Consider the following 25761-nt stretch of genomic DNA (forward strand, 5'->3'; position numbering starts at 1 on the left):
CTTGGGTGCTCCCAAGATTCAAATACCTTTTATTAGACATGGCAGGCAGAAGGAACCCCTGGAGTTGCCAGAGGGACCCCAGCCTCCAGGAGGAATGGGGAGGGGGTGGTGGCTAAAAGGTTAAAAACACCAAGGCTGGCCTGTGGGCTCACGCTGGGCCCAGTGAGTCCTCAAACAGGCTGAGGAGGTTCCGAGGTTCAAAGGAGGGGAAGGAGCCCCGAGGGGGCTCAGAGTCAATGTCACTTAGGTCCAGGGCCTCCCTGGGGTGGGGGGAAGAGAGACAAATGACACTCAGGATCTGAAAGCCACCACCTCCCACCCGCTGGACTCTAGGCCTGCTCACCTCAGTGTGTACCTGCTCCGGGGGGCAGGGGAGCCACTGCGGGGGGTGGAGGTGTTCCCGACAGCCCTGGCCAGGACAGCCTCTGGAGAGAGCGAGAGCCTGCACAGGTGGGCCAGACAAGTAAGGTGTCGGGGGTGGGGAGTGCATGGGGAGGGGGCCACAGCAAGGTCAACCCTTGCCCTGTGCGGACCCCAGGCTCCTGACATGGGCAGGGGCCCCAGTCGGGAGCAGTGAGAGCATGGTGCTCTTTGAAAAAAGCACTTTCACAACTTTTAAAGGCCATCTGACCACTCAAAGGCCACCTCTGTTCCTTTTTAGAACATGTGGGTTTTGACAGCTGGCTGACAAATGAACTTCTGACAAAGGAAGCCTATCTGGTACCTCGTGTCTGCTATAAAGCGTCCCCATGGCGATGGGTGATATTTCCTTAAAGAGGGGTTAATGGCGTGATTCCTCCTGAGGACTGTGCCCCAAGCGGTTTCTTAATTACAGCCTCTCACTTGGCCGCCAGGTACCTAGGACCAAGGAATTTCCCGGGGCTCGGGCTCCCCAGGCTCTGGGGACTGTGTTCCCGGAGAGGACGGACAGCACCTCACCTGTGGGCACCGCAGCCCTACCGTGGCGGCGGCCGTGGCCCTCGCGCTGCTCCCTCGTGAGGCAGCGCCCCAGGCGTGAGGTTGCCGGTTCTGCTCTGCTCTGCGTGGTCCCTGCACTGAGCTTGGAGGAGACCGCCGCATTCAAGCTGGGCCAGGCCGCACCCCCACTGGCCTTGGCTCCCGTCCCAGGGTATGATGGCGGGGGGGTGGGGGGAGTGGGCGGGGGGCAGGCTTGGGGGAGGGGTCCTGTTCACCACGAATCCTCACGGGGCTGCGGCCTGGCCGTGCTGACTGCCCCTTTCCCCCACCCCCGGCGTCCTCAGCTCTCACCCACCCTATGCTGTCGTCATCCCAGTTGCTGGAGAGGCTGCTGTCCAGGAGGAGGCTGCAGGGTGGCGAGCCGGGCGGGGTGGCTGGTGGGCTCTGGGGCTGCAGCCATCTGGCGGGGTGAGCCAGCCCGTGCCAGAGCCAGCACAGCAGGGCAAGCAGGGCCTGAGGGGACAGGGACCAGGGAGGCAGGGCAGGCCCTGGGGCCGGGGAGCGCGGCTGGGCACCCTGTCACGGTCACCCACCTTACCTGCCACAGGGCCCACCCTCGACTGAGGGCCTCGGCGGCCATATACCACAGAACGTTCCAAGGCTGAGGCTGCCTGAGCATGGGCAGGGCCAGCAGGGACTCGGCTGTGGCCCGCAGCTTGGGGTCAGGCTCCAGCATCATGGTGAGGACAGAACGCAGCTCAGAAGACAGGCCTGTGCACAGGGCGGGGCCGTGTCAGGGGTGACAGCTCTGAGCCCAGGGGCCCCAGACGTGAGCCCGGCCTCCCTGGGGCCGCACGTTCCTTCCCGTCCTTGCCCTCCACTTACCAGCAGTGAACTCCGGGGGCAGATAGCCCTGGCGCAGCTGCTGCCAGCCCTCCCCGCCATGGGGCAGCTCCATGTTGCATGCCACTTCCAGGACGGTGAGGCCCAGACTGGGAAGGGTGGGGGCAGTGACAGAAGAGGGGCAGGGTTGGCCCTGGGGCCAGACCCCAGAGCTCCAGGCTGCCCAAGAAGAGGGTGGAGAAGGGCTGCTGTCTTCCACCACGAGCCGGGGAAGTGGGGAGGGAGGGGCTGGGGGTCCCGAAAAGGCCCTTATTACGGAGCCCCCTCACCACCCGGTGAGTCCTCTGGCACCCGTCACTGGACAGGCACTGTGGGTGCTGACGTCACTACCATCGTTCTGCTGCCAAGGCTGGATACGGCCGTTAGAGGCAGAGCGGCGGTCACCCGCCTGGACGACGGAACCCACTGCCCGGGCCAGCCCTAGCTTCCCCACTTGCTAAGTGGACTCTGTGCCAGTCCTTCGGCCCTACTGTGTCCGTCCCCTGTAAATGGAGCAATTGTCCCTGCTGTGGGGGGGAGGTGAGGAAACGGGGGATCCACGTAGAGTGGCCAGAGGGTCCGCTGCCCAGAGTCTGTCTCTGCAGAACCCCTCAAGTGCAGGACGGGCCTCCACCCCCTCCGGGCAGGACGTCCCGGCCCGAGGCCGAGTCTTCCTGACTTGGGGCTAGGGTGGCGTTTCCCTCCCTCGGCTGACTGCACATCCCCCGCCCCCCAACCCCGCCAAGAGCCTCCCGCCTCCCGGCCCTCACCTGAACACGTCCGCCGCTGTCCCATAGGAGCCCTGTAGCAGCTCAGGGGCCATGTAGCGGGGGTCTCCCTCCTGGGCCTCACCAGTTCCAGATGCACCCAGCTCTACCAGCAGCCCAAAGTCACCCAGCTTGCAGCGGCCCCGGGGCCCCAGGAAGATGTTGGCGGGCTTGACGTCAAGGTGGACCAGGCCTTGGCCGTGCAGGTGAGCCAGGGCAAGCAGGGTATCCCGCAGGTAGCCCCAGACCTGGGCCTCGGGCAGGCCGGTGCCCCAGGCCTCGCAGTGCTGTTGTAGGCTGGGCCCACACAGCTCCGTCTGCAGGTACAGGATGCCGCCCTCCTCCCAGGCTTGCTCCAGCCGCACACAGCACGGGTGTTGCCCCACCTTCTCGTGGCCGCCGACCTCGGCCAGTTTGCGGGCCCGGTCCTTAGGGCCCCGGAAGGGCGACATAGAGCGCTTCACTGCATAGAGCCGGCCGTCCTCCTTAGAGCGCACCTGGAAGGGAGGTGGCACCCACGAGTGGGACAGGAGGCCGGTCTGGCAGACCCTGTTAGGATTTCACACACATGGAAGGTGGAGCACGGCATCCGCCTCAGAGCCCACGTGTGCAGCAGCAAAGCTGGACGGGCCACTCTGAGAGCTCTACGTATTGACCCAAAAGGGCCTCGGGGCACGAGGCTACGTGGAAAAATCTGGCTACACGAACACGTGGCCAGCACGACCCACTGTGCAGAATACAAAAAGAGTCTGTCCGTATCTGGTCAACTCTGTGGAGACGTAGAGAAAAAGATCTGGAAGGAAGGACACCCACCCGAGAAGCACAATGGTTTCCTCCAGGAAGAACCAGTCTAGGGGCCACGTTACTTGTGCTTTTTAACAACAAGATTGTCTCCAGGTAGTACTTACGTAAGGAAGATTACCATTGTAAAGGAAATATAAAGGGGAAATATATTTTAAGGAGAAATAAAAAGCTGGTATGAAGGGTGTAGCGGGAGCACCTGCTGGCCTGAGAGGTGATGGGGCGTGGGGTGTGCGCCACGCAGAGGAGGCTGCCCTGGGGCAGGAGAAAGAGGCAGCCAGGAGCCACTGTGAGGCGTGCCAGGCTCTGCACAAGGGGGGAGTGTTACTGAGGGGCGTGGAGGGCCTAAGTAGGGGGAAGGAGAAAGCAGCCACATCAGCCCAGGAGAAGCAGGCTCTCAGGGGAGAGAAGGGGAGTGGGCCGCCCAGGACACCGTCCCCTCCAGGCGGGGGAGGGGGGTGGCAGTAGCAGGCCTGAGGAACTGTCACCCCACTCACCTTGAAGACCTCTCCATAGGAGCCGTGGCCCAAGCGGCCAAGCCTCTGGAAACTCTGTTGGAAGAAGGACTCTGGCCGGCTCGGGTCATAGGAGGGGCTCTGAAGGGTCTCAGAGGCTTTGCCTTGGAATGTCACCCTCCGGGGCTGGGGCTGGTGCCAGCCCGGGGTCCGAGGAGGGAACAGGCGGCTGATGGGGACGCTGCCCTTGGCAGGGGGCCGGGGCGGGAGGCTCCGACTGAGCCCTCCAGGCCTCTTGAGGGAGAAGCCAGGTTCTGCGTGGCGGAAGTAGGCTGGGACTGGAACGGGGGTGCCACTCAGGGGCGGAGGGGCGCCCTCTGTGGGCACAGGCATGGCCAGCACAGGAGGCCCTGAGGTGCACAGGAGAGAGCAGTGTGTCCGCTCAAACAGTGCCTGGTCTTGTGGCCCCAAAGAGGCTCCAGAAGAGAGGTGCGTCCACTCTGCACACCCGTTCCGCTTTAAACATGGAGGCCACAGGGACGAGCACCTGCAGGGAGAGGCAGAGGACAAGTATACATAGGCCTGCATGCAGTCATCTGTACCTGGGAGGCCAGAGAAGCATAAACCACAAACCACAAACCCCAAGGCCATGTCCTGGAGACTGCGCAGTCCGGCACACGTTGGCTGAGAAGGGTTCTGGAGCCAGGGGCCCCACAAGTATATCCCTGCCTCATCACAACCAGCTGTTTGGCCTTAGGATACGCACCCTCTTCCAAAATCGTAAGGTGGAAATATTAATGCAGGCCCACCATCCCTTATCTCTAATTCAAAAGTGAAAACAAAGATCTGAAATCCAAGTTTCTCTCCTGTCTTCGTCCTCACAGCTGTGGGGCCAGCACTCACTCAGTAGACCTCCACCACCTACAGCCACGGAGGGAGGCCCAAGTTCCAGGTGAGCGCAGCGGGGCAAAAGCCCTATGTGGCAGGAGGGCCAGGGACACTGGGGCCCAGCTGCTCAAACCGCAGCAGGAGGTCCCCCACCGGGAAAGGCAAGCTGAGAAGGCCGGAGGCTACTGTTCCCACCCTGAGGCAGCAGTGTCACTCAGACAGGCACCTGTGTCGCTGCCCTTAGCTCCAGAGCTCTGGCCCGGGGATTCAGTCTACAGACAAGCAGGCAGTCGAAGAGAAATTCTGAAGCTCTCCCTGAAAAATACACACACACACACACACACACACACACACACACACACACACTATTTGAAACGATGTGTGGGAAGTTCAAGCCTAAAGACACTCTCAAAGACTCTGGAGGTTTTGATGGTAAGCAAATAGGAGGAAGCTTGGTACCTCCATTAGTGCAACAAGTGCCCCACAGCCCGGCTACTTTCCCAGACAGAACTGGGGACAAGAGCCTTACTGGGGTCAAAACAAACCTCAGACACTGAATTCAAAAGCTACCTTGTCAAAGGAGCCCCAAATTAATTAGATCAGTCTGCGGAGCAATCAATGCCCTAGGCACTGAGAAAAACAACAGAACGATCAGCCCACAATGGGTGGAGCCCAGCAGCTAAGGACGGGGATGGACAAAGAGAGGCCCATACAACCACCGTCACTCAAAGGTGACCATGCACATGCCCAAGGCTGGGCCCTCTGGGGAGCGGCATCCCAGGCTTCACGCTGCAGGGGAAAGAGACATCGCGACCGTGGCCCAGCCAGTCGCTAAAAAATAAACAAGCAAACGAGTCATAATCCTCCAGGCGGGAAGAAGCCAGTAAGGCCAGTTGCTATAACATTGTCTAAAATGTCCAGTTTAAAAAAAAAAAAAAATTACAAGATATCCACAGCCATAGGAAAATGTGACCCCCCACACAGGAGAAAACCAGACAAAAGAAAGTACCTGAGAGGGACCGGATGTGAGATTTAACAAAGACGTCACAGTACTCACTATAAATATGTTCAAAGGACTAAAGGAAGCCACGCTGAAAAGAGTAAGTGAAGCGCGATGACCACATTTCAGCAAATGAAGAACATTGATACTGAGATAGAAACTATAGAAAGAACCAAAGGGAAGTTGTGGAGTTGAAAGGTGCAAGAACTAAAATGAAAAGATTCATCAGAGGGGTTCAACAGTACATTTGAAATGGCAGAATGATTCGTGAACCTGGAGATAGATCAAGAGAGATTCTGCAGTCTGAAGAACAGAGAGGAAAAAGAACGAAGAAAAGGGAACCGAGCCTCGGAGAAACGCAGGACACCACTGGGTGCACCAACGTACGTACAAGGTGCAGCAGAGGAAAGAAGGGGAGGAGCAAGAAAAATATGCTGCCCCAATGTGATTCACAAAAAAACCTCTCCGCCTTAAGAAAAACACATGAACACTGCCAAGGAGCTCCAGGAGCATCAGGGAGGACAAATGGAGAGGCCCACACACAGACACACCGTTTTAAAATGCTGAAAACCAAAACCAAGGACGCAGTCTTGAAAGCGGTAAGAGAAAAAGGCCTCATCGCTTACAACCTCCCCTAAGATTAACTGCCGACTTCTCAGCAGAAACAACGAAGGCCAGGAGGTAGCGGGTGGCCTATTCAAAGTGTTGGGGGAAACATCTGTCAACCAAGAATCCCATATCCAACCAAACTATCTTCCAAAACTAAAGGCAAAATAAAGACATTTCCCAGGTAAAAACAGAAAGAATTCACTGCTAGCAGACCTGCTTTGTAAGAAAAACTAAGGGAAGTTCTCAAGACCAAAAGCACGTGATCCCTAACAGTAATCTGAATCGACACGAAGAAGCAAAGCTCTGGTGTGTCATACAAAAGACGGTTAAATACATATCTCCTCTCTTAGCCGATATAAAAAGTAAGTGGACGATAGCATGCAATTGTATACTGGGCACTGAACGTATAGACCTAACACACTTATAAATAAGAACCCAAAAGAGGTGGGTGGGAACAAAATTACATTGGACTGGAAAGTGACACCAGATGGTAACTCCAGTCACAGGAACAAGTGAAGAGAACCAGAAGTGACAAATAAGAGGGTCGCTGTAGCCAATATTATGCATATATACTTGCTTTCCATCCACTCTTCCTTCAGCCGCTTAAAGAAATTAAAGGTGACCTAAATAGGGCACCTGGGTGGCTTAGTCCCTTAAGCCTCTGACTCTTGGTGTCAGCTCAGGTCATGATCTTATGGTTTGTGGGTTTGAGCTGAGCCCCGCATTGGACTTGGCACTGACCGTGCAGAGCTTGCTTGGGATTCTCTCTCTCTCCCTCTCTCTGCACCCCCCCCCCCCATTCGAACGTGCTCTCTCTCAAAATAAACCTTTAAAGAAATTTTGAGAAAACCAAAATAAATGCTGTCACATGATAAGTAAAATATAATAATGCTCTGAGCAGTAATTGAAAGAACACACCCAAAGTGCGGTGGTCCTGAGGGTGTGTGTTGGGAGAGAGAGGGCTGTGTGCTGCCATAATGTTATTATAGAAACAAAACCAAGAAAACAAAAGAGGAGGAGTCTAATTTTGAGAGGAAGCCACAGTGTATCAAAAGAAGCAGGGAGTGAATCGGGAACAGACACCTGAGGGAGTGGTCCTCTGGAGTCTGTCGCTGGGGCAGTGAGGGGTAGGGGAGGGACCCCCATCCGAGATCCCCTGGGGACCCTTCCTCCGCCGGTATTCACTTCAGGATTCCCATCTCAGGGTTTCTCAAAGTGCAGAACCAGGGTGTCAGAACCCCCCGCTGGTTAGAAGTACAGCCTCCAGGTCCAGTCCTAGCATATTTGGAGACACCAGTCACCTGCATTCTTTAAATTTTATTTAAAAAAAAAAAATTGGGGCGCCTGGGTGGCGCAGTCGGTTAAGCGGCCGACTTCAGCCAGGTCACGATCTCGCGGTCCGGGAGTTCGAGCCCCGCGTCGGGCTCTGGGCTGATGGCTCAGAGCCTGGAGCCTGTTTCCGATTCTGTGTCTCCCTCTCTCTCTGCCCCTCCCCCGTTCATGCTCTGTCTCTCTCTGTCCCAAAAATAAATAAAAAAAAGTTGAAAAAAAAAATTTAAAAAAAAAAAAAAATTAATGGAGGGGCACTTGGGTGGCTCAGCCCGTTAAGGGTCTGACTTCAGTTCAGGTCATGACCTCATGGTTCACGAGTTCGAGCCCCCACGTAGGCTCTGTGCTGTCAGCGCAGAGCCCGCTTCAGATCTTCTGTCCCCGAAATAAACATTAAAAAATGTTTATTATTTGGAGAAAGAGAGACAGAGCAGCACGAACAAGGCAGGAGCAGAGAGGGAGACACACAATCCGAAGCAGCTCCGGGTTCCCAGCTGGCAACACACAGCCTGACAGGTGACTCGAACCCACGAACTGTGAGATCATGACGTGAGTTGAGTCAAAGGCACACACTTAACTGACTGAGACACCCAGGCGCCACTCCAGACACCTGGAGCATCTTAAACCAGTTGTCGGGCGACCCCAATGTCATTTCATTCTAGCACCACCGGCCTGGCCACACAGCTTTGGGGATGATGGGACAGGGGAGGGAGAATCCTGGGTGGCCCTGACCAGGCCAGGCCTGGGTGGCCTCTGGACCTTTCGGGGGCCTCACCCGCTCACTGGGCCGGACACATCGCTGACCACGGTCTGCCGCGCTAGACTGTGAGTTCCTCCGGGACAGGGCCACAGCCGATTCACCTCCGTGGCCGTGGGCAAAGCCTGGCGGACAGCTGAATAGGCCGGCTGCCTCGGGGGAGGGGCTGCAGATGAAAGGTGGGTAGGGCTTTTCCCGGGGAGGGACCGGTATGGGGGGGGGGAGGGCGTAGTCACCGAGGATGGCCGGGAGGGCGGTGGCAGTCACCAGGAACCGCGGGGGCAGTGGGTGGGGCCGCCGCGGGCAGGGCCCGACCCGGCGGGACGGGGCGGGGCCGTCGGTGGGGTTGAGGCTGGGGGCTGGGACCGGGAGCGGGTGAGGCTGACCGCGGCAGGGGCTGTCAGGGGGCAGGGGCTGCCGGGAGGAAGTGCCGGCCGACGGCCCGCAGGACCCAGTCTGGGCTCACCTTGACGGGTGGGCGGGGCGCGGCCCAGAGAGGTCCCAGATTCCGGATCGGCAGAGGCCGCGGAAGCCCCCGGCGCAGTCAGGCGGTCGGGGGTCTGCAGTCGACGGCTCCCCACGCCCGGCGGGAGGACTCTCGGAGGGGAACGGCCCGTGAACGCGCGCAGAGCCGGCTCGCGCCAAAAATTCCAAACCGGCCTCGAGGCCCCGCCCAGGAACGCCTCTTACCCCGCCCCTCCCCGATGCAGCCCATCAGAGGCTCCCAGGCTCAGAGGCTCCGCCCCCGACGTCCCGGCGTGCGCGTCCCCATGCCCTCTCCGGCACCTCAGGTCGTGCCCTCTCATTGCGCAGGCGCGACGTCTCGGCGCTAACAAGGGCGGAGGCTGCGACGCGGTGCAATCTCGCTGATGCGGCGTGGCGCGTGGTGTGAGCTGGGGCGTGGAGTTGTCCCGTTCGGGTCCCGGGCTGGGGACACAGCTCCAGACCCCAGTCCTGCACCCACGGCCGTCACTGAGCTGACTTAGTTTTCTATATTATAAAAGAGGCGGTCTTTGCAGTTGGCCTCAGAGGCGCCTCAGGAGGGGGTCACTCCGGACGGGACGGGAAGTGCCTGCGCTCTGCGGGTCCCAGCCGCGTGGGGTGCCCTGGGCTCGCTGGCTCCTTCCTGCGTGTCGTGCACCGCACCGGGAGGCCGGACATTGTCCCCACCCCCCGGGAAGCCCACCAGGCCGGCCTCGGCCACCTCCGAGGCAGCCCGAAGTATTCTTTGGATTGGAGATTTGAGCTCAACTCCACCCTACCTCCGCCCCTTCCTGGCCGGACGACCTTGGGGACCCACGGGGCCTTTCTGAGCTTCGGATCAGCCACCTGCAAAAACTGAGCTGATGAAGCTTCCCGCACCGAGCTAGAGGTTCACATGGGAGGGATCCCCTTGGAGTTCTTAGGGAGCCCCGGCGGAGCAAGCGCTGGTCCCTAACACTGGCGCGGCTCGGGGGGTGCGCCTTCACGGAGGGGACCTTTTATCCGTTTAACAGTGGGGGCGGGGGGAGGAGTCACACTTCCGGGCCACCCTCTCAAGAACGCTCCCCAGCGCGTCGCATCTCCTTTCCCACCTGGTTTCCTTATTATTACACTTACCTTCTATCTGAAATTCTCTCCTTTAGTTATGGGTTTACTTGTTGACCACCCGTCCCCCAGTTTTCTAACAGGTTAGAGTTCCCAGCCCCTTGTGGTGCCTTCAGCGAACGCTCCAGTGTGTGGCCCAGCAAAGGAGGGCCTGGTCCCCCGGATTAGGTCCTTGGACCTAGAGCGTCTCTAGGGGCCGCATCCCCACCCACCTCCGCCCACCCTCCCCTTGAATTTGCATCTCTGGCAGCCACAGCCCCAGTGACTCAGTCTGGATCCTTGTTAAAGGCCCCAAGCTTGTCCCCAGGAGGCCTGGGGAAGCAGGCAGGCCCCTCTCCAGTTGCCAGCCCCTCCTGCAGGAGTCTGGGTCCCAGGGCCTCTTCCAGCTGCCCAGTCTTGAAAGCCTAATATGCAATGACCTAAAAATAAATATTTCTTTAAATTCGAAAATATACTTCCAATGGATATTTCACTGTGTGGAAGGACTATAATATGAAGTTAAGTACAGATAGTCGCTAAGAGCGTGGGCGGTGAAGTAAGGAAAACGAGGGCTCTACCCTGCTCTGCCACTCAAAAGCTGTGCCATCATAAGCAAGTTGCTTTATGTCTCTGGATGTTTCCCTGCGGAGAGATTAGTTCCTACCTCCTAGGGCAAGAGCACTAAATAAGAAAATGAATGTGAGGGGCACCTGGGTGGCTCAATCAGTTCAGAGTGGATTCTGGCTCAGGTCATGATCTCACGGTTGGTGAGTTTGAGCCCTGTATCTGGCTCCTTGCTGATGGTATGGAGCTTGCTTGGGATTCTGTCTCTCTGCCCCTTCTCTGCTCACTCTCTCTCAAAAATAAACTTAAAAAAAAAAAAAAAAAAGAAAATGAATGTGAACTGCCTTGAGTTACAAGGCAGAGCAAGCATACAGTAGGAGCTGTTTCATAATAACAGTAATGTTTTGCCAACTGTATAGTATTTTACAGGCTTCACAGCAGCTGCCTGGGCCACAAGGAAGTTCCTGGTAGAGAGGGATCGGGCCCCCACACCCGCCCGGGGACCACAAGTTCCCAGACCAAAGAAACTGGCTGGGCTCCGTTAGAAGGAAGCCCCCCAACCCGCTTCCCAGGCGCTGGATTCCCGGCGTCCCACCCACACACAGGTAAGAGCCGGCTTGAACCCTGCGCCCCCGTGTGTCCCATCGCCGCAACAGCACCGTCACCCAGACTTGCAGGGAAGAGTCACCCCTCACCTAGGAAGCTCCCGCAGGGATGGGGCCACAGAACAGGAATACCGTGACTTAAGAGAAGCAGGGAAATGACGGCCCCAAGTGCAAATGTGGCTACCCTAACAGAGAAGAGATTGTGAGGGGTGCTTCTGGGGAGCTGGCTACGTTCTGTTTCTTGATCTTTGTGCCAGCAGCACTAGCTGAATTTTGTTTAAGTTTATTTATTTATTTCGAGAGAGAGAGCATTAGCAGGGGAAAAGAGAGAATCCCAAGCAGGGTCCACACTGTCACCGCAGACCCCGACGCACGGGCTCCTTCCCACAAGCCGTGAGATCATGAGCCAAAATCGAGATTCCGACACGCGACCCACTAAGCCACTTAAGCGCCCCAGTAGCTGTTTGTTTTGTGGGTATTTGTTATATCATACATCTCTGTCCTCTGCACGCTTCTGTGTGTTTGCCCGACTTCACGCTGGCATAGGCTTTAATAAACTGGCAGGTGAGTGGAGAGGGAGTTCACAGAGGTCAGCTTTGCACCGGGCAAGTGCCTAGAGGTGCCGGGCAGTGCCCTAGAGGCAGCCAACGCAGGGATCCAGGCTAAAGGGCTGTCAGGTGCACGGCCAAGAGGGTGACCTGAGGGGACTTCAGCACAGGTGCAGGTTCAGAAGGCGCCCGCCCTCCCCTCCAGCTGTCCTCCACAAATTCCTACCCCGGCAGGTGCCGCTTTGAGCAGCTGGCTGCGAGTCTATCGACAGGCTTTACCATTTTAGGCGACACACTTCCTGGCCCTCTGCCTTGCACTCTCAACACCCAGCTGTCACCTTGCCCTGGCCCCTGGAAGTCGCTCCTCTGCTTGGAAGCTGGACCACCACGTCCCCTCACACTTAGGAGCGAAGGGTACCCGAGGCCCGGGCTCCATCAGGGGCTCTCTCGGTCCCCAAGTGGTCCTTGTGCTCTCAGGCCAGCCTGGCCCGACCTGAGGGAACTGGATGTGCTGGGGTGGGGGTGGCAGCACTGCAGGGGCCAGGGGATGCCCCACTGGGTTCAGCCCTGGCTCTGAGCAGCCTCCAGCTGGCCCAAGGCCCCAGGCTGCCTGGCATTTTCCACCGGCCCATGCCAGCACCCAGGCAGCCTGGCAGTGGCCGTGGGTACCCGCATTCCCTTTGGCAGTAGCCTGTACCTCCTGCACGGCCCCTCCTGGTCTGTGCCTACCTCATCCCGGGCCAAGCTTCCCTGGCACGCTATGGGGAGAGCCTTGTGTCTGGGTCTGTGTAGGGGGCCCTGAGCTATATGGGCTCTGAAGCGGACACCCTGGGCCTAGACTGGCATAGGACAGAGAGCGGTGCAGTGTCTGGGGTGACCTGGCCTGCTGCCCGCCCAGCAGTGTGTGGCGTAGCAGAATAGAGGACTGGACCCAAGGAGCCCTGCAGACTGACCGGCAGCCAGTAAAAGGTCCAGCCCCCAGGACTCTGGGTCACGGCTCTATACCTCTGTACCGGGCAGGGAGAGTGGGGGCGTGTGGGGTGCTGCGCCGGGGTACTGGGCTGCAGGCACCCAGTGGGAACAGAGGGGCCCTATGTGTGTGTGTGTGGGAAAGTGGGTTGCCGGGGCATGGCCATGTGCAGGTGGGAGAACAAAGAGGGAGGTGAGGTACAGGCACATCTCAGTGCGGGGGGCGGTGGGGGGTACTCCAAGTGAGGGTGTATCTCGTAAAAGCCCTGCTGTCCGCTATGGCTGGAGCTGGCCCCAGAAGCCTTACAGCAAGAAGACCCGTGTCGCCCACTCCCCGTGGTAGCCCCTCTCTAGGTCCCCGCCCTGGCTGGCTGTATCCTTAGACAGAGGTGCCAGGAGGGGCGGGCTGGGCAGGGGCCAGACCATCAGACAGGGTGTGGGGCCTTCTGGACTAGGGCCCAGGGGGCCTGAGTCACTGCCGTCCCCAGCCAGCTCAGTGGGGTTCACTCCTGGCACTTCCCGGGGACGCCTCTCCCGTCTTCCCCTACTTGGGTCCTCACCAAGTCCTCACGCAGGCCTGGGCTCCAGGCTCCTAGGCCCACCCCTGAGAAACAGAGCGCTAACTGGCCTCTGGCACCCTTCTTGCGGTCCTGTCCCCATTCCACCTTAAGCAGTGCCCTCCCACCCCCGCCAGCACCCCCCCCAGGGGTAGAGTCATTGCTGCTGGAGCTGGCCAGGAGAAAGGGGTGAAGCTGAGAGGGCCTCCTGCAGCGGGTGGGCCCCCACCAGGCTTTCAAGGAACAGTGAGGATCCCTGGACAGGCTCCCCGGGTGTCACCACCTCCTGTAGAAGGGAGGCCGGGCCCGCTCTTGTACGTGCAGCCTCTGTTGGGAGACCATGGGCCACCTCCTGGTATGGTCCCCGAGCCTCCAGGGCTAGACAAGCTCTTCCTGTGGACACACGGCCTGTTGTCGTCCACTGTACTGTTGGCGTTTCCACACGCCTCTGGAACACTCTGGTCTCTGCCCCCCGCCCCCGCCCCGCTCTCTGTGTATCACAGTAACTCGTCAGAGTCTCCCCTGCCTGCCCCCCCCCCAACACACATTTCTGGGCCTGGCTTTCCCTCCTCTCTCCGGCTCTGTATGGGCTGGGCCTGGGGTGCCTGCCTGCCCCTTGCCAGCTGCTGGGAGGGAATCTGAGCCCCCGAGGTCTGGCGCCGGGGCCCCAACCCTGACGGGTGGAGGAGCCCCAGGGGCCAGGTGGGGGCCTGTCCCGGCTGTCAGCACCCATGATGGATGAGGGGTGGGGCGGGGAGAAGTCGAGGGGTTGGAGTCATGCCACAGAGAGAGGTGGGGGCTGGCCCCCTGGGTTCCGCCAGCAGAGCCTCTGCCACGCACAGCTGGGGGGCCCGGGCGAGACCCCACCCAGCAGGGGTGTTTAAAGGCCCGAAGGGTGGGTGCCATCCTGTCCCACTCGGCATCATGGGCACCTGGGCCTTCCCCGTGGCGCTTTTCCTGCTCTGCCTGACTTCTGAAAGCCTGCAAGGCGGTGAGGGCGGAAGGCGGGCAGCTGAGGTTGCTGAGGTTGCTGAGGTTGGGTTTGGGGGGCCTAGGTACAGCCCTGGGCCAATGCTAGGGCTCCGGAGAGAGGGAGGTCCGGGTGTGAAGTCTGTCCTGGGCAGGGGATGGATGCCTGGGTCCTGCTCCCTCTCCACCTCTGGGGTCCCCACCCCGAGTCAGCACCTCCTTGCTCCCCAGGGCTACCTCCATTGTCTCCAGGCCTTGGGAAAGGTAAGCAGTCCCTCCTGGCACTGGGGTCAAGGAAGAGGGCCTGGTCTCTCCCCCAGGGGTCTGGGAGCCCTCTGGGGGGAGAGCCCCAGATGTTCCCTACCTAGTTCTAAGATCCTGATGTGGGCCCCAAGAGAGCACAGGGTCCCTCCCTGTCTTCGTAGCAGACAGTCTCGTCCATGGTCAGCTCAAGTGTGTGGAGCAAAGACACCCCACACCTTTGGAACAGGAATGGGATGGGGCATGAGAACATCCCAGAGGAGGGGTTGGAACTAGGTGTTCAAAGGGGGCAAGCTGTGACAGGGAAGGGGAAGCACATCCCGGCAGTAAGACAGGGCAAAGGCCTGGAGGCAGGGCAGGGGGGAGAAGACAAAGGGGCCCAGGGACGGGGGGAGGGGGGCCAGAGTGTCACAGAAGGGTCTTCACTCCAGGAACCTGTGGGGTCTTAAGGGTGGGAGAAGGGGATCCCTGCTGAGACCAGATGCACCTGAGCTGCAGGAGGGAAAGATTAGGAGATGGGGCGCCAGGAGGATGAGATTTCCGGGAGGCATCCCAGAGACACTCCAGAGTCCGAATGGAGGGTAGAGGCCGACACACCCCTGTGGGAGGCGCAGGGGATCTGCCCCCTCCCTCCATGACCCTGCTGCTGGCTACTCACCTGGCTCTGTCCTTGCCCCTCCTGTGACCAGAGGGGAAACTGAGGCCCAGAGAGGGGTTCCGCTCTTGCAGAGCGGGGGGCCGGCATTCAGGTTCAGACCTTTGCCCCCTCCTAAGTTCGCCTTCTTCTCCTCAACCCACAGGCTTAGGGACCCCCAATGGCTACAGATCAGGTAAAGCTGGCTGAGAGGGTGGGCAGGGTGGGAGCAGCTGTGTCCTCTGAACGAGGGTGAGGCACCCGAGCCCTTGGCCCCTCCTGGCCCCCAGGCTCAACTTCTTGTTTCCTCCACTCAGGCTACGGCCCCCCCAGTGGCCTGGGAGCAGGTGAGAGATGGGCAAATGGGATTTGGGGGTTGGGAGAAGCAGCTGCCTCAGAATATGTCATCCCCCCCCCGCCCCCCCCCCACATACACATCCCCCACTCACCCCCACCCCCAGGTAGAGAAGCAAACCAGCGATCCCTTGTGGCAGGTGTAGGTCTCTCCTTTTCCTGCTGCACACATTCCCCTCCCCCCTCGGAATCCACCAAGACGGCTCTGGTGTCATCTCACCCGTGGACCTGCCCTGGGCACCCCCAGTCTTTCCTCTCCCTGCTTCTTCCCTGTGCTGCCCCCGCTGAGCCCCACTCCGGGGCGAGCAAGCATGGCTCACTGCATGTCCTCTGGGCCTGCGGGAGTGGAAAGAGGGGAGTGGGCTCCAAGGCCCCCTTCCTGTGCACCAGCGGTCCTGTCCACCCTCTTTGGGATGGACCGCCCGGAGCTGAGTTCCCATAGGCCTGCTCAGAATGACCGGCACGGGGGAGCAGGGGTCCTGGGCGACCCTGAGGAAGGGGATCCGGGGTCCCTCACCTGTGCCCTGGGTCTCCCCTGGCTTCAGTGGGGATGTTCAACCTCAGAAGCTAGGTGGGCCCTGCCCAGCCCCAGCTCTGTCTCCCCACCTTGCTCTCGCACCCCTGTGTCCATTTGTCCCTCCAGGATTTGGGAACGGGAATGGCCTGGGAGCCCAGCCAGGTGAGACTGGTGGGCTCTGGGGGTTGGTTTTCTCTGTCTCCCTCCCAGACCTTGGAGGGGAGGGTCAGGATTTTTTAAGGATTGAGGGGGCAGATCGGGAGCCTTCTGACTTGCTGTTTCCGGCTGGGTCTAAGGGCCTCGTACCCCTACGCCGGGTAGACCCCAAACCTCCCCAGCTCATCCCTCCCTCTCCCGATGGGCCCCCCAGCTCAGAATGGCTACAGAACAGGTAGAGGTGGGCCCAGGGTGATGGGGAGCTGGGGCCAGGATTCTAGAGGTGCTCCTGAAATGGGATCCGAGACCCTCACTCGATTCCCATCTCCCTCCCAGGCATTGGAGGCGGTGTGAAGCCCCAGAAGCCAGGTGAGCCCCCCACCCTGTCTCCCCATCTCTGCCCCCTATTATTCCCTTATTCCTCCCTGACCCCCTCCTGCCCTTTCTCCCCAGGGTTTGGGAACGGAAATGGGCTAGCAGCAGGGGCCTTCCCAGGTGCGGTCGCCCAGCCAGGTGTGGTCGCCCAGCCAGGTGCGGTGGCCCAGCCGGGTGCGGTGGGAGAAGAGGGATGGGTCTGACATGGGGCTGATGAGGCTGGGTCAGCATCAGGAGTGTCTTCTCCCCGGCTCCCCCAGGGCAGAACTGGTGACTTACTGGAGGTGGAAGGGGACCATAAGAGTTCCTCATGTCTGGCTTGGGGAGGGGAGAAGGGCACCCTTGCTTCACCCCCACCTCAGCTGGGACCCCAAAAGCCCCCTGCCTCACCCCACAGCTCAGCACAGCTATGGAGCCCCAGGAGGAGGCTGGGTCGCTGGGATCCCCTCACCTGCCACATCTTTCTCCCCAGGTTTTGGAGGTGGTGTGAAACCCCAGAAGCCAGGTGAGACACCCCCCGTCCATGCCTACCCTTCTGTCCACCTTGTTCTCTGTCTGGCTCCCTTTGAAGCCCAGTCCCCTCCTTATGCCGTCTGGCTCTGCCTCCCCAGCATATGGAAATGGACTGGTTGCTGGTGCCTTCCCGGGGCTTGGAGCCCAGCCAGGTGAGGACACCCGGAGACGGGGCCCCGGGGAGGGAAAGGAGGTGCGGGTAGAACTGGAACCAGGGAACCAGAGGGGGAGAAAGTTGTGGGGAGCGGCTCGGCCTCGGTCTCTCCCCAGGCCTGGTAGGGGGAATGCAACCTCAGCAACCAGGGGAGGGGAGAGTAGCCCTCTCTGCATGTCCCCAGCTCGGGCACCGTGTCTCCCTCTCAGGAGCTGTTCCCCTCATTGGGCTGCTGCTGCCACTCCTGTGGCAAGAGCCATGGTCTCGGGGAGGGCCTTCCCGAATCCCAGGCCCTTCTCAGGGCATGCTTCCTGCAAAGAACAGTTGAGGGACACAGAGGTCCTGGGTGAGGGCAGCATAGGAGGCGGTGAGCCCACCCTCAGCGGCCACACTGGCCCAGCTCCAGCCCTGCCTTCCCTCTCTCCACAGGCCTTGCGGCTCAGGGACCAGGTAGGGGTGGGGGCCAGGAGGATATGGGGGGGTGGTGGTTCAAGGGAGCTCCAGGCTCCTTCACCTGGTCCCTGACCCTTTCTCAGGAGTTGGAGGGGGTGTGAAACCACAAAAGCCAGGTGAGCCGCACCCTGTCCCTATGTCCCAATCTCCTTTCGCCGGGTCTCCCGGCCTCCCTTACTCCCTCTCTCTTTCTTCCTAGGATTTGGCAACGGGAATGGGATGGGAGTTGGAGCCCAGCCAGGTGAGGGCGCCTGGTCCAAGCTGGGGCACGTCAGGGACTAAAGGGGGCAGAAAATTGATTGCTGGCGGGAGATTGCTGGGGTGATGTCCCCACGTGGCTCCGAATAGATCTCGCAGCTCAGAATGGCTTTGGACGAGGGGTGGCGAGGGGGTGGGGCTGAAGCTGGGAGCCTGGCTGGGCTTCTGGGTCCCTCATCGGCTAGTCTCTTCCCCAGGTTTGGTGGGGGTGGAAAAGCACACGAGCCGGGTGAGCCCCCACTGCTTGTCTCCCTGTCAGTCGTCCACATCCTTCTTACTCCCTCTTGCTCTGTCTCCCCAGGATTCGGGAACGGGAATGGGCCGGGAGGCGGCGCCTTCCCAGGAGCAGGAGTGCAACCAGGTGAGGGCCCGGAGCTCCAGGAGAGTGGGGGTCCCTGAGGTGGCCAGGTGTAGTCATGATTCGGGGGCCTGACCCTAGTTCGGAGGGAGGACGAGGGGCCAGGCAGCGCCCCCCAAGTCTTCCCCATGCCCTGGGGGATGTGGGGGAGTAAAGCCACAGAAGCCACCCGAGACCCCCAGGCCACCGCCTTCCCCAGCCGGTGTGGCAGACCGCCGGGGGTGGGCAGGTGGGGGACAGGCCCCTCCAGAGCCTGGGTCGCTCTGGGGGAGGACAGGAAAGGAGCATGAAGGCAACAGAGAGGCCAAGGCGCCCGCCGGGTTTGGCAGGGAGAAGACTGCTGGCTGGGGCCCGCTGAAACACCTGTGGGTGCTTGAGCTGGGGCCTCCAAGAGGGGACCAGAGAGGGTACAGGCTGTGGAAACAGCTCAGCGGCTGAGGCGGCAGGAGCTGGCACTGAGCCTGCGGTTGGTGACAGGAAGCAGTGTCCATCCGAGTCTACCTTCCTGGCTGGTTGACGCACATGGTGGCGGTGATAACCCAACCAGGTGGCACCCAGGCAGCGGGGGGTGGCGTTCAGGCTCCCCAGGGGGCTGGGCCCTAAGGGCAGGTCAGGGACTCAACGGGGTGGGTATGGTGAATTCAGAGCCACAGGGGCCAGGCTTCAGGGGTGCCTCAGAAGAGAGGCTATACCCAGAGCCCTCTTGTTTTCCACCAGGCCCTGCAACTCAAAACGGCTATGGGCCAGGTAGGGGCGTCCCAGGGCTCTGGGGACACCCAGAGACGGGGACTGGACCCTCACCTGCTCCCTGTCTCACCAGGCTTTGGAGGGGGTGTGGAGCCCCAGAAGCCGGGTGAGCCTCGCCCCTGCCTGTCTCTCGCCACCTCCCCCAAACCTAAGCTCCCCTCCCCCATTCACACAGCCCCTATCTGCCCCCCAGGATTCGGGAACGGCAACGGGCTGGCAGCCCAGCCAGGTGAGACTGGTGGGGTCTGGGTGCCCGCGTCTAGGCGTCCTCTCCCCTCCAGGCCTTGCGGAGGCCGGACTGGTAAATAATTGAGGGAGGGCTGAGAGAATGCCTCCAGGATTCTAGCTTTCTGGCTTGGCTCTGAAGGGGGCACCTTCACCTGTACCTCAGCTGGCCCCAAATCCCCCCAACTCACCCTTCCTCACCCACAGGCCCAGTGACCCAGAACGGATATGGAGCAGGTAGGAGCGGAGTGGGGAGGACCGTGGGGAGGCCTTGAGATGGGGGCTCCCTCCTCCTTCACCTGCTCCTGTGTCTTCTCCAGGCTTTGGTGGGGGCAGGAAGCCCCAGAAGCCAGGTGATTCCTGCCCTGGTCTTATCTGTATCCATGAACCCCCTGAAGCCAGAGCACCCCCTACTCCCTAAGGATCCTCTCTAGGATCTGGGAATGGCTGGGAGGCAGGGCTTCCCAGGGGCCAGGGGCCAGCCTTTACAGGGGGGGGGGGGGGGCTGGGTTCCAAGTGCTGGGGAGATGGAGGGGTGAACTGTGGCCTGGGAGGGGCATGAAACCTCAGAGGCCCCTGTGAGGGGAGAGGTGGCCTCCCAGCCCTAGCCAGCTCTGTCCTGCCTGCCTCCTCCTGAGCCCCTCCAAACACTGTCCCTCATCCCCATCCAGCTTTCCTTTCCCCCCACCCCACCCCCGTCTCCCCACTTATGACAACAGGAACCCATGGAAGGCAGCCAGGTCTGGGTCCTGAGGGTTGGGAGAAAAGCAGGAGCTGAGGGTGCGTGGGGACCAAGAGGAGAGGTCTGGTGGGGTCCACATCAGCCTCTGCCTCCCCAGGCCTAAGTGAGGGGGGGGTGGCAGTAAGGTCCAGAAGCCAGGTGAGCCTCACCCCTCCCTGTTTCTCTCCACCTCCCCCAAACCCTGAGCTCCCCTGCCCCCATTCACACCCCGTGTCCTTCTGTCCCCCCAGGATTCAGGAACGGCAACGGCAACGGGCTGGGAGGCCAGCCAGGTGAGACTGGTGAGGTCTGGGGAGTGCAATTCTGGGTGTCCTCTCCCACCTCCCTCCGGGCCTTGCAGGGGCAGGGCTGGTGACCATTTCAGAACAGCTGGGGGGACCTCCACCTTAGCCAGCCCAACCCCCACCCTCGGCTCACCCCTCTAGCTCACAAAGACTACAGAGCAGGTGAGGAGAGGAGGGCTTGGGGGGCAGCGCGTCTCTTCACCCAAGCCCCATTCTGGGGGTCCTGCCAGACTCAGAGGGTGGAGCAGACGGTCGCACGGAGGTAGCAGAGGAGGAGGCCCCAGGTTTCTGGCTCGTCCCCTGGCCTCCTTCCATACCTGAGCCTCTCCCGTCCACACAGGCCCCGTGGTTCCCATCAGCTACGGACCAGGTAGGGAAGCGGGCGCTGGGGCCGCCAGGGTTGCGGAGGAGAGGCCCAGAGATGGGGAGTCGGCGGCTCACCCGGTCCCATCTCTTCTTCAGGCGTTGGTGAAGGCGGGAAGCCCCAGAAGCCAGGTAAAGCCTTTCTCAGTGCTGGCCCCGTGATACTGTGACTTGTAAGAAGAAATAAGTATTCGATCTCCGGTTCTGGCACAGAGCTCCTAAAAGCGTAGAAATTTCCTAAAGGCCGCAGGAGGTGTTCTTTTGTTATGTTAACGAGCCGCCTAGGGTTGGGGAGCTGGTTGCCAGGGGATCCCACTCCGTGATTGGGTCCCACCTTCGGTCCCATCCTTTGAGCTCTGGGGAGGAGGCCGGGCTGGGGAATGAGAGGCTCTTCCGGCGGCGGCGGCGGTGACTTAGTCCGCCGGGCCGCGTAACAAAGCCTCCGTAACAAAGCCTCCGTGAAAACCCAAAAGGCTCGGAGGGGGCGGAAGCAGGCCCTGGGCATTTCTTCCCTGCACTGGTCCTGAGTTCTAGCCTTTCTAATAAGCCTGCACTCTGAGAAGTCAAATGTTTTTCGGAGTTCTGTGAGCGGCTCTAGCAAATTAGCCAGACCCAGAGAGCTCGATTTCTAGCTGGTGGGTCAGAGGCACAGGTGACCCCTGGACTGGGGATGGTTCCTGAAGTGGGGGGTGGGGCACTGAGCCCTTAACCTGTGGGCCCTGACGCCGTCTGCTGGCATCTGGGCTGAGAGACACCGTCAGACACCCAGCTGGTGTTGGGAGAGTTGCCTGGCGCCGGAGGTAGGGGGGATCCCAGAAAGAATTGGGACTGGGGTCAGGCCCCAACCCCTCTCTACCCCCAGAAACTGTCTACTCCCCCCACCGCCCCATTCCCCCTCATGACCCACACCCTGTCTCCCAGTTTACAGGAATGGGCTGGGAGCCGGAGTCTTCCCAGGTGAGGGGGCCCAGCCAGGTGAGGGAGGTAGGGGCAGGCCCTGGAGTGCTGGGGGGTGGGGTGGAGACAGGGGAGGACAGGACGGGGCACGGGGTCCCGTGGGGCCAAGAGTTGGGTCCTGGAGAAGAGAAGGAGCAGGGTGGGGTCCCCTCATCCTGCTTCTGTCTCTTCCCAGGCCTGGGAAGGGGCATGAGCCCTCTGAAGCTAGGTGAGCCCACCCCTGCCCCTCGTGGGCCTTGCCCTGAAGTCTGTGCACCCCAGCCCCTGTCCTCAAGCCTGCTTCTCTTCCCAGGATATGCCCCAGGGCCTGGGTTGCAGCTCCCGGCAGGTGAGTGCAGTGGGGGCCTCAAGAGGGGAGACAGAGCTCCTTCTTAGAAACTTGAGGTCTCAAGTCTCCTGTCTCTCCTGCAGCTCTTGGAGGGGGTGTGAAACCTCAGAAGCCAGGCAAGTGAGAGCCCCCCCCCCCCATGTCTATCCTGCACCTCCTCCTGCCTCCTTCCAGAACCCTCCCCCACCCCACCATTACTGCCCCTCACATCCCTGCTTTTTCTCTCCAGGATATGGCAATGGAATTGGGGTGGGGGCCCAGCCAGGTGAGGCTCCTGGGGTGGGGCTGGGGGTGAAGGGATGTGCACCAGGAGGGAGGTGGGAGGGATGTTGCTGGAAGGCAGAGGGGCTGGGTGGGCCAACAGCAGGTGCCATGTTAGATGTGGGTCACCTTGCCCCCCTAGCACTGCAGGAACAGGGCTTCTTCTGGCCTAGCCAGTGCCCCGCCCGCCCCCCCCCCCCCTTCCCGCCCAAGCTGTGTCTGTCCTGGAAGCCGCTGAGGGCTGGTGGCTTGGCCAGGCTGAGGCCAGGAGAGCAGCCTGGGGTAGGCGCCAACTTGGGCTCACTGCCCTCCCCCCCCATCTAGGTCCCTGCAATGGGAGGGTCCCTCCACTGCTGCTCCCCAGGCCTCCCACTTCGGGGGTCCCTTCTGACAAAGGGGGCGGCTGGGGCCCCAAATCTCAGCCCCCTTCCCCAGTGCAGAATGGCAAGTTCCCAGGTCGGTGTGGAGTGGGGTCTGGGGGGCAGCAGGGGATACCTGGTCCCAGGAGGGGCTGGGTCTAGCTGGGCTGCCGCAAGCCCCTGCCCGTTCTCCAGCTGAGCCTGAGGCTGTCACAGAGAGCCACCTGAGGGAAAGCCTAAACTGGCCCCGAGACCCCACGGGACCCCCAGTACGGCAGCCCCGCCCCCAGCCCTTGCACCAAGGGCAGCCGGCAGCACTCCTGACCCTCCCTGCCCTAGGCTCACTCCTGTCGCTTGGCTTTCTTCCTAGCACCGACTCCGGCCGTCCAGTGGGGAATGAAACCTCAGAAAGCAGGTGCGAGTCTGTCACTCCTCCATCATCCTTGTGCCCCAGTCTGCCTCAGCTGTTCGAGCTCCTTAGGGAAAGGAAGTTCCTCCCAGAGTTTACCCTCAGTTTCTCTTGCTGCTTTCTAAGCCCATTTCTTCTGATTCCATTTCCTGTTGATAGGGAGGATCCCTTCCTCCTCTCGAGAACCCATAAGGTCCGTCCTTGACCCCCAGGGCGTTAGGGAAAGTCTGGGTACTCTCCGCTGATCTCTGTTCTCCCCACAGGGTACTGGCCCCCGAACGGCTATGGAGCAGGAACAGAACTGGGTGAGAAGGCCCTTCCCTTTCCTGCCTCTCCTGTCCCTAGCTCGAGAAGAGTGGAGTCAAGAGACTTTGGCTGACCACCCCCCCCCCCAATCTCTATCCCCATTTCCTCTCCCCCAGGCTTTGGTGGTGGCCTCAAGCCTCAGAAAGTCGGTGAGCGCCTGGTCCCCTGGGTGCAGGCTGCCACTTTCCTTATGGCAAGCCCTCCTTGCTCCTGTCTGTTGCCGCACCTGGCTCTTTCCTGATGTAGCCGGCACACGTTTACTGTGCACTAGGCCGTAATTATGGCCAGAACCAGGTGCCACCCTGTCTCCGGTGAGGGCAGGGTGGCAGACTGAGGCACAGTCCTGAGGTGGAAAGGGAAGCTGCCCAGAGGGAGGTCAGGAGAAGCTTCTGGAAGGTGGGACACCAGGGGTGGCACAGGGTTAGCCGACTGAGGGTGGGGAGAATGTGTGAGGCCCTCTCTGGGTTGCTTCCGAGTCAGTCTGTGTGTCTGCTGCCTCCTGTCTGTCCATGCGCTGGTCACCCTGGGCCCCTACCCCCACCACTCACCCAGTCTTTCTCCAACTTCTGTCTTGCAGGGTTCGGCTACGGGAATGGTCTGGGAGCTGGGGTCTTCCCTGAGGCCCACCTGCAGCCAGGTGCCTGGGGGTGCTGGGGTGGGGTGGGGAGCACTGGACTCAGGGGCTACTCCTGTCTCTGACCTTCTCCTTCCTCCAGAGTTCCCTGGGGCCAATGGCTTTAGGAATGGTGAGTCTGGGGGAGAGTGCAGGCGATGGGGGGAGGGGCATCCAGGGGCTGGGCAGGAATCACTTGGATCTCTTGCAGGGTTCGGGGAAGAAGCGCCAGTCTACCCCAAGGCAGCAGCTCCAGGCCCTGAAGGAAATGGTAGGAAATGAGTGCTTTGGGGGTGAACCCCGGCAAGGGCCATGGGGACCACGCCAACCGGGCGGGGGCTTCTAGGCCCTGGATGTCCTGCTCTGGTGGGGACAGGTACCCACAGCAGCTCTCCTTCTGCAGGTCAGGCTGGGACCCTAAGGGGCTCCTCTTGGCCCTCCGTCCAGCCCTGGGTGCTTGCCCTGAAGCCTGGATATGGGGCTGGAGGCGCATATCCAGGGGTCAGGAGCCAGCCAGGTAACGGGCTATGTGGAAAAGCATCGTGGGGTTGTCCCGGTGGCTGTAGGGAGCTGCGCCCTGGGCCCAGGCCCACCCACAGCCCTGGAGAGAGGGAACAGGACAGGAACAGGGTGGGTAGGCAGGAACGGATGGGGTTGGAGGAGAGGCGAGGGGCGAGGGACCCTGAGCATGGACCTGGATGCTAGAACAAGAAGGGGAAGTGACAGACCCCAAGTGAAAGCCACTGGGGACTCAGTGCTCCCACCTTCTGTCCTTCCCCCCAGGCACATATGGACAGCTGAGGCCAGAGCTGGGCCCTGGACCCTTCGGTGAGTGGCAGTATCCCAGGGCCTGGGGTGAAGCCGGGAAGGGCAGGAGGACTTTGAAGTCCTCCGGTGACCTGGTGCCCTGGCTTGTCTGTGCCTTAGGCAGCCCTGAGGTGAAGAGAGGTGGCAGTGGCCTGCTGGGAAATGGCTATGGAGGTGAGAGGCATCACAGTGGCCCTGTCCCCCACTCACCCGGCGCCACCATTGTGGCCCCTCCAGGCTGCCCTGGGGCTGTCCCTGGGGCTGTCCCCGCCCTTGGGAGGGATGGCAGGCTCTCAGGTCACCTGTAGGTCTGTGCTGAGTGACTGATCTTAGACACCAGAGGAGCGAGAGGGCTCAAGTCGCCTGGGAGGTGAGGAGGGGTCCAGACTTCACCGGGGCCCTGCCTCCTCCCAGGCCACTGTTCTCTTGGAAAATGCTGAGCGCCGAGGCCCTTCCATCACCACCCATCCTGAGTGCCTCAGAACCACAGCCCGGTGTGGGTGAGGACGACCAGACCCTGGGGCTTGGCTTCTGGCCTGGGGTCTCCTGCGGGCTGAAAGTATTAATAAAGACCACGTGCTTCCCTGTTTGCCTCTTTGTGCCGTGGTAGGGGGATCGCTGGCTGGGGTGGGGCAGCCCCGGCCGGCACCTCATTCGTCCATCCCACTTCTATCCATCCATCACTTTGTCCCGCTTGAGCGGGGGAGCCACAATCAAATTAGGGGACGTGTGCATTATTTATGTGTAAATCTATAGTCTATTTATTAGTTATTCCACTAAAAATCTTTTTCTTTTTAATTTTTTAAAATGTTTTTATTTTTCATTTTTTGAGAGAGAGAAAGATAGAGGGTGAGCAGGGGAGGGGCAGAGAGAGAGGGAGACAGAATCCAAAGCAGGCTCCAGGCCCTGAGCTGTCAGCCCAGAGCCCGACGCGGGGCTCTAACTCACAAACGGTGAGATCGTAACCTGAGCGGAAGTCGGACCCTTACCAACTGTGCCCCCCCCCCCGTGCCCCTCGAAATCTTTTTCTTAAGCCTTTCACTTGCTTTCCAATGGTATTGTACTAATTAACTTTACAATTTGGATGTAAAACTCACTCCCACATTCTTGGATGATTGCTCAAGTTAGATTATGAATTTGCCA

General features: G+C 60.5%; 2 protein-coding genes across 13 annotated transcripts; one reads left to right on the forward strand and one right to left on the reverse strand.

The window, feature by feature from the left end:
- Window position 1: 1 nt before the first annotated feature.
- PKMYT1 (protein kinase, membrane associated tyrosine/threonine 1) lies at window positions 2-9113 on the reverse strand. 5 transcript variants are annotated; one of them, XM_030300653.1, is made up of 8 exons: window positions 3866-6358; window positions 2571-3064; window positions 1804-1910; window positions 1517-1689; window positions 1274-1431; window positions 940-1055; window positions 344-442; window positions 170-260 (listed from the first exon to the last, which is right to left on the reverse strand). In XM_030300653.1, the coding sequence occupies exons 1-7, from the start codon at window positions 4472-4474 to the stop codon at window positions 345-347; spliced, it is 1755 nt and encodes a 584-aa protein (XP_030156513.1). In that variant the 5' UTR covers window positions 4475-6358; the 3' UTR covers window positions 170-260; window position 344. The 5 variants fall into 5 exon arrangements, with proteins under 5 accessions (XP_030156514.1, XP_030156513.1, XP_032447463.1 ...); XM_032591572.1 differs by lacking the exons at window positions 170-260; window positions 344-442 and adding exons at window positions 8425-8572; window positions 8873-9082 and having other exon boundaries at window positions 538-1055; window positions 3866-4370; XM_030300654.1 differs by lacking the exon at window positions 940-1055 and having other exon boundaries at window positions 2-260.
- Window positions 9114-9253: 140 nt separating this feature from the next.
- Window positions 9254-25207, forward strand: LOC115504031 (glycine-rich cell wall structural protein 1-like). 8 transcript variants are annotated; one of them, XM_030300661.1, is made up of 36 exons: window positions 9254-9778; window positions 10956-11141; window positions 11924-14448; window positions 15246-15275; window positions 15397-15426; window positions 16077-16112; window positions 16443-16475; window positions 16560-16637; window positions 16954-16986; window positions 17093-17146; window positions 17578-17598; window positions 17685-17717; window positions 17801-17842; window positions 18161-18220; window positions 18935-18964; window positions 19038-19070; window positions 19158-19193; window positions 19397-19426; window positions 19510-19542; window positions 20162-20203; window positions 20556-20585; window positions 20678-20710; window positions 21500-21535; window positions 21828-21863; window positions 21947-21979; window positions 22093-22128; window positions 22854-22898; window positions 23156-23197; window positions 23315-23347; window positions 23776-23835; window positions 23915-23944; window positions 24023-24082; window positions 24215-24328; window positions 24595-24639; window positions 24739-24792; window positions 25033-25207. In XM_030300661.1, the coding sequence occupies exons 3-36, from the start codon at window positions 14343-14345 to the stop codon at window positions 25056-25058; spliced, it is 1473 nt and encodes a 490-aa protein (XP_030156521.1). In that variant the 5' UTR covers window positions 9254-9778; window positions 10956-11141; window positions 11924-14342; the 3' UTR covers window positions 25059-25207. The 8 variants fall into 8 exon arrangements, with proteins under 8 accessions (XP_030156521.1, XP_030156520.1, XP_030156522.1 ...); XM_030300660.1 differs by having other exon boundaries at window positions 11977-14448; XM_030300662.1 differs by having other exon boundaries at window positions 10966-11141; window positions 11977-14448.
- Window positions 25208-25761: the final 554 nt, after the last annotated feature.

This window comes from Lynx canadensis, chromosome E3, assembly GCF_007474595.2.
Source record: "Lynx canadensis isolate LIC74 chromosome E3, mLynCan4.pri.v2, whole genome shotgun sequence".
NCBI classification, from domain to species: domain Eukaryota; kingdom Metazoa; phylum Chordata; class Mammalia; order Carnivora; family Felidae; genus Lynx; species Lynx canadensis.

What these genes read in the sequence shown, in the direction of transcription:
- LOC115504031 (XM_030300657.1), top strand. Translation starts at nt 15,887, where the DNA reads ATGACCGGCACGGGGGAGCAGGGGTCCTGGGCGACCCTGAGGAAGGGG. An exon ending in CCTCAAGCCTCAGAAAGTCG is followed by an intron (nt 23,348 to 23,775) that starts GTGAGCGCCTGG and finishes TCTGTCTTGCAG; the next exon opens with GGTTCGGCTACGGGAATGGT. An exon ending in GGCCAATGGCTTTAGGAATG is followed by an intron (nt 23,945 to 24,022) that starts GTGAGTCTGGGG and finishes GATCTCTTGCAG; the next exon opens with GGTTCGGGGAAGAAGCGCCA.
- PKMYT1 (XM_030300652.1), bottom strand. Translation starts at nt 4,474, where the DNA reads ATGGCCTTGGGGTTTGTGGTTTGTGGTTTATGCTTCTCTGGCCTCCCA. An exon ending in GCCCCCGGAGTTCACTGCTG is followed by an intron (nt 1,690 to 1,803) that starts GTAAGTGGAGGG and finishes CCCTGTGCACAG; the next exon opens with GCCTGTCTTCTGAGCTGCGT. An exon ending in GAGGGTGGGCCCTGTGGCAG is followed by an intron (nt 1,432 to 1,516) that starts GTAAGGTGGGTG and finishes CTGTCCCCTCAG; the next exon opens with GCCCTGCTTGCCCTGCTGTG.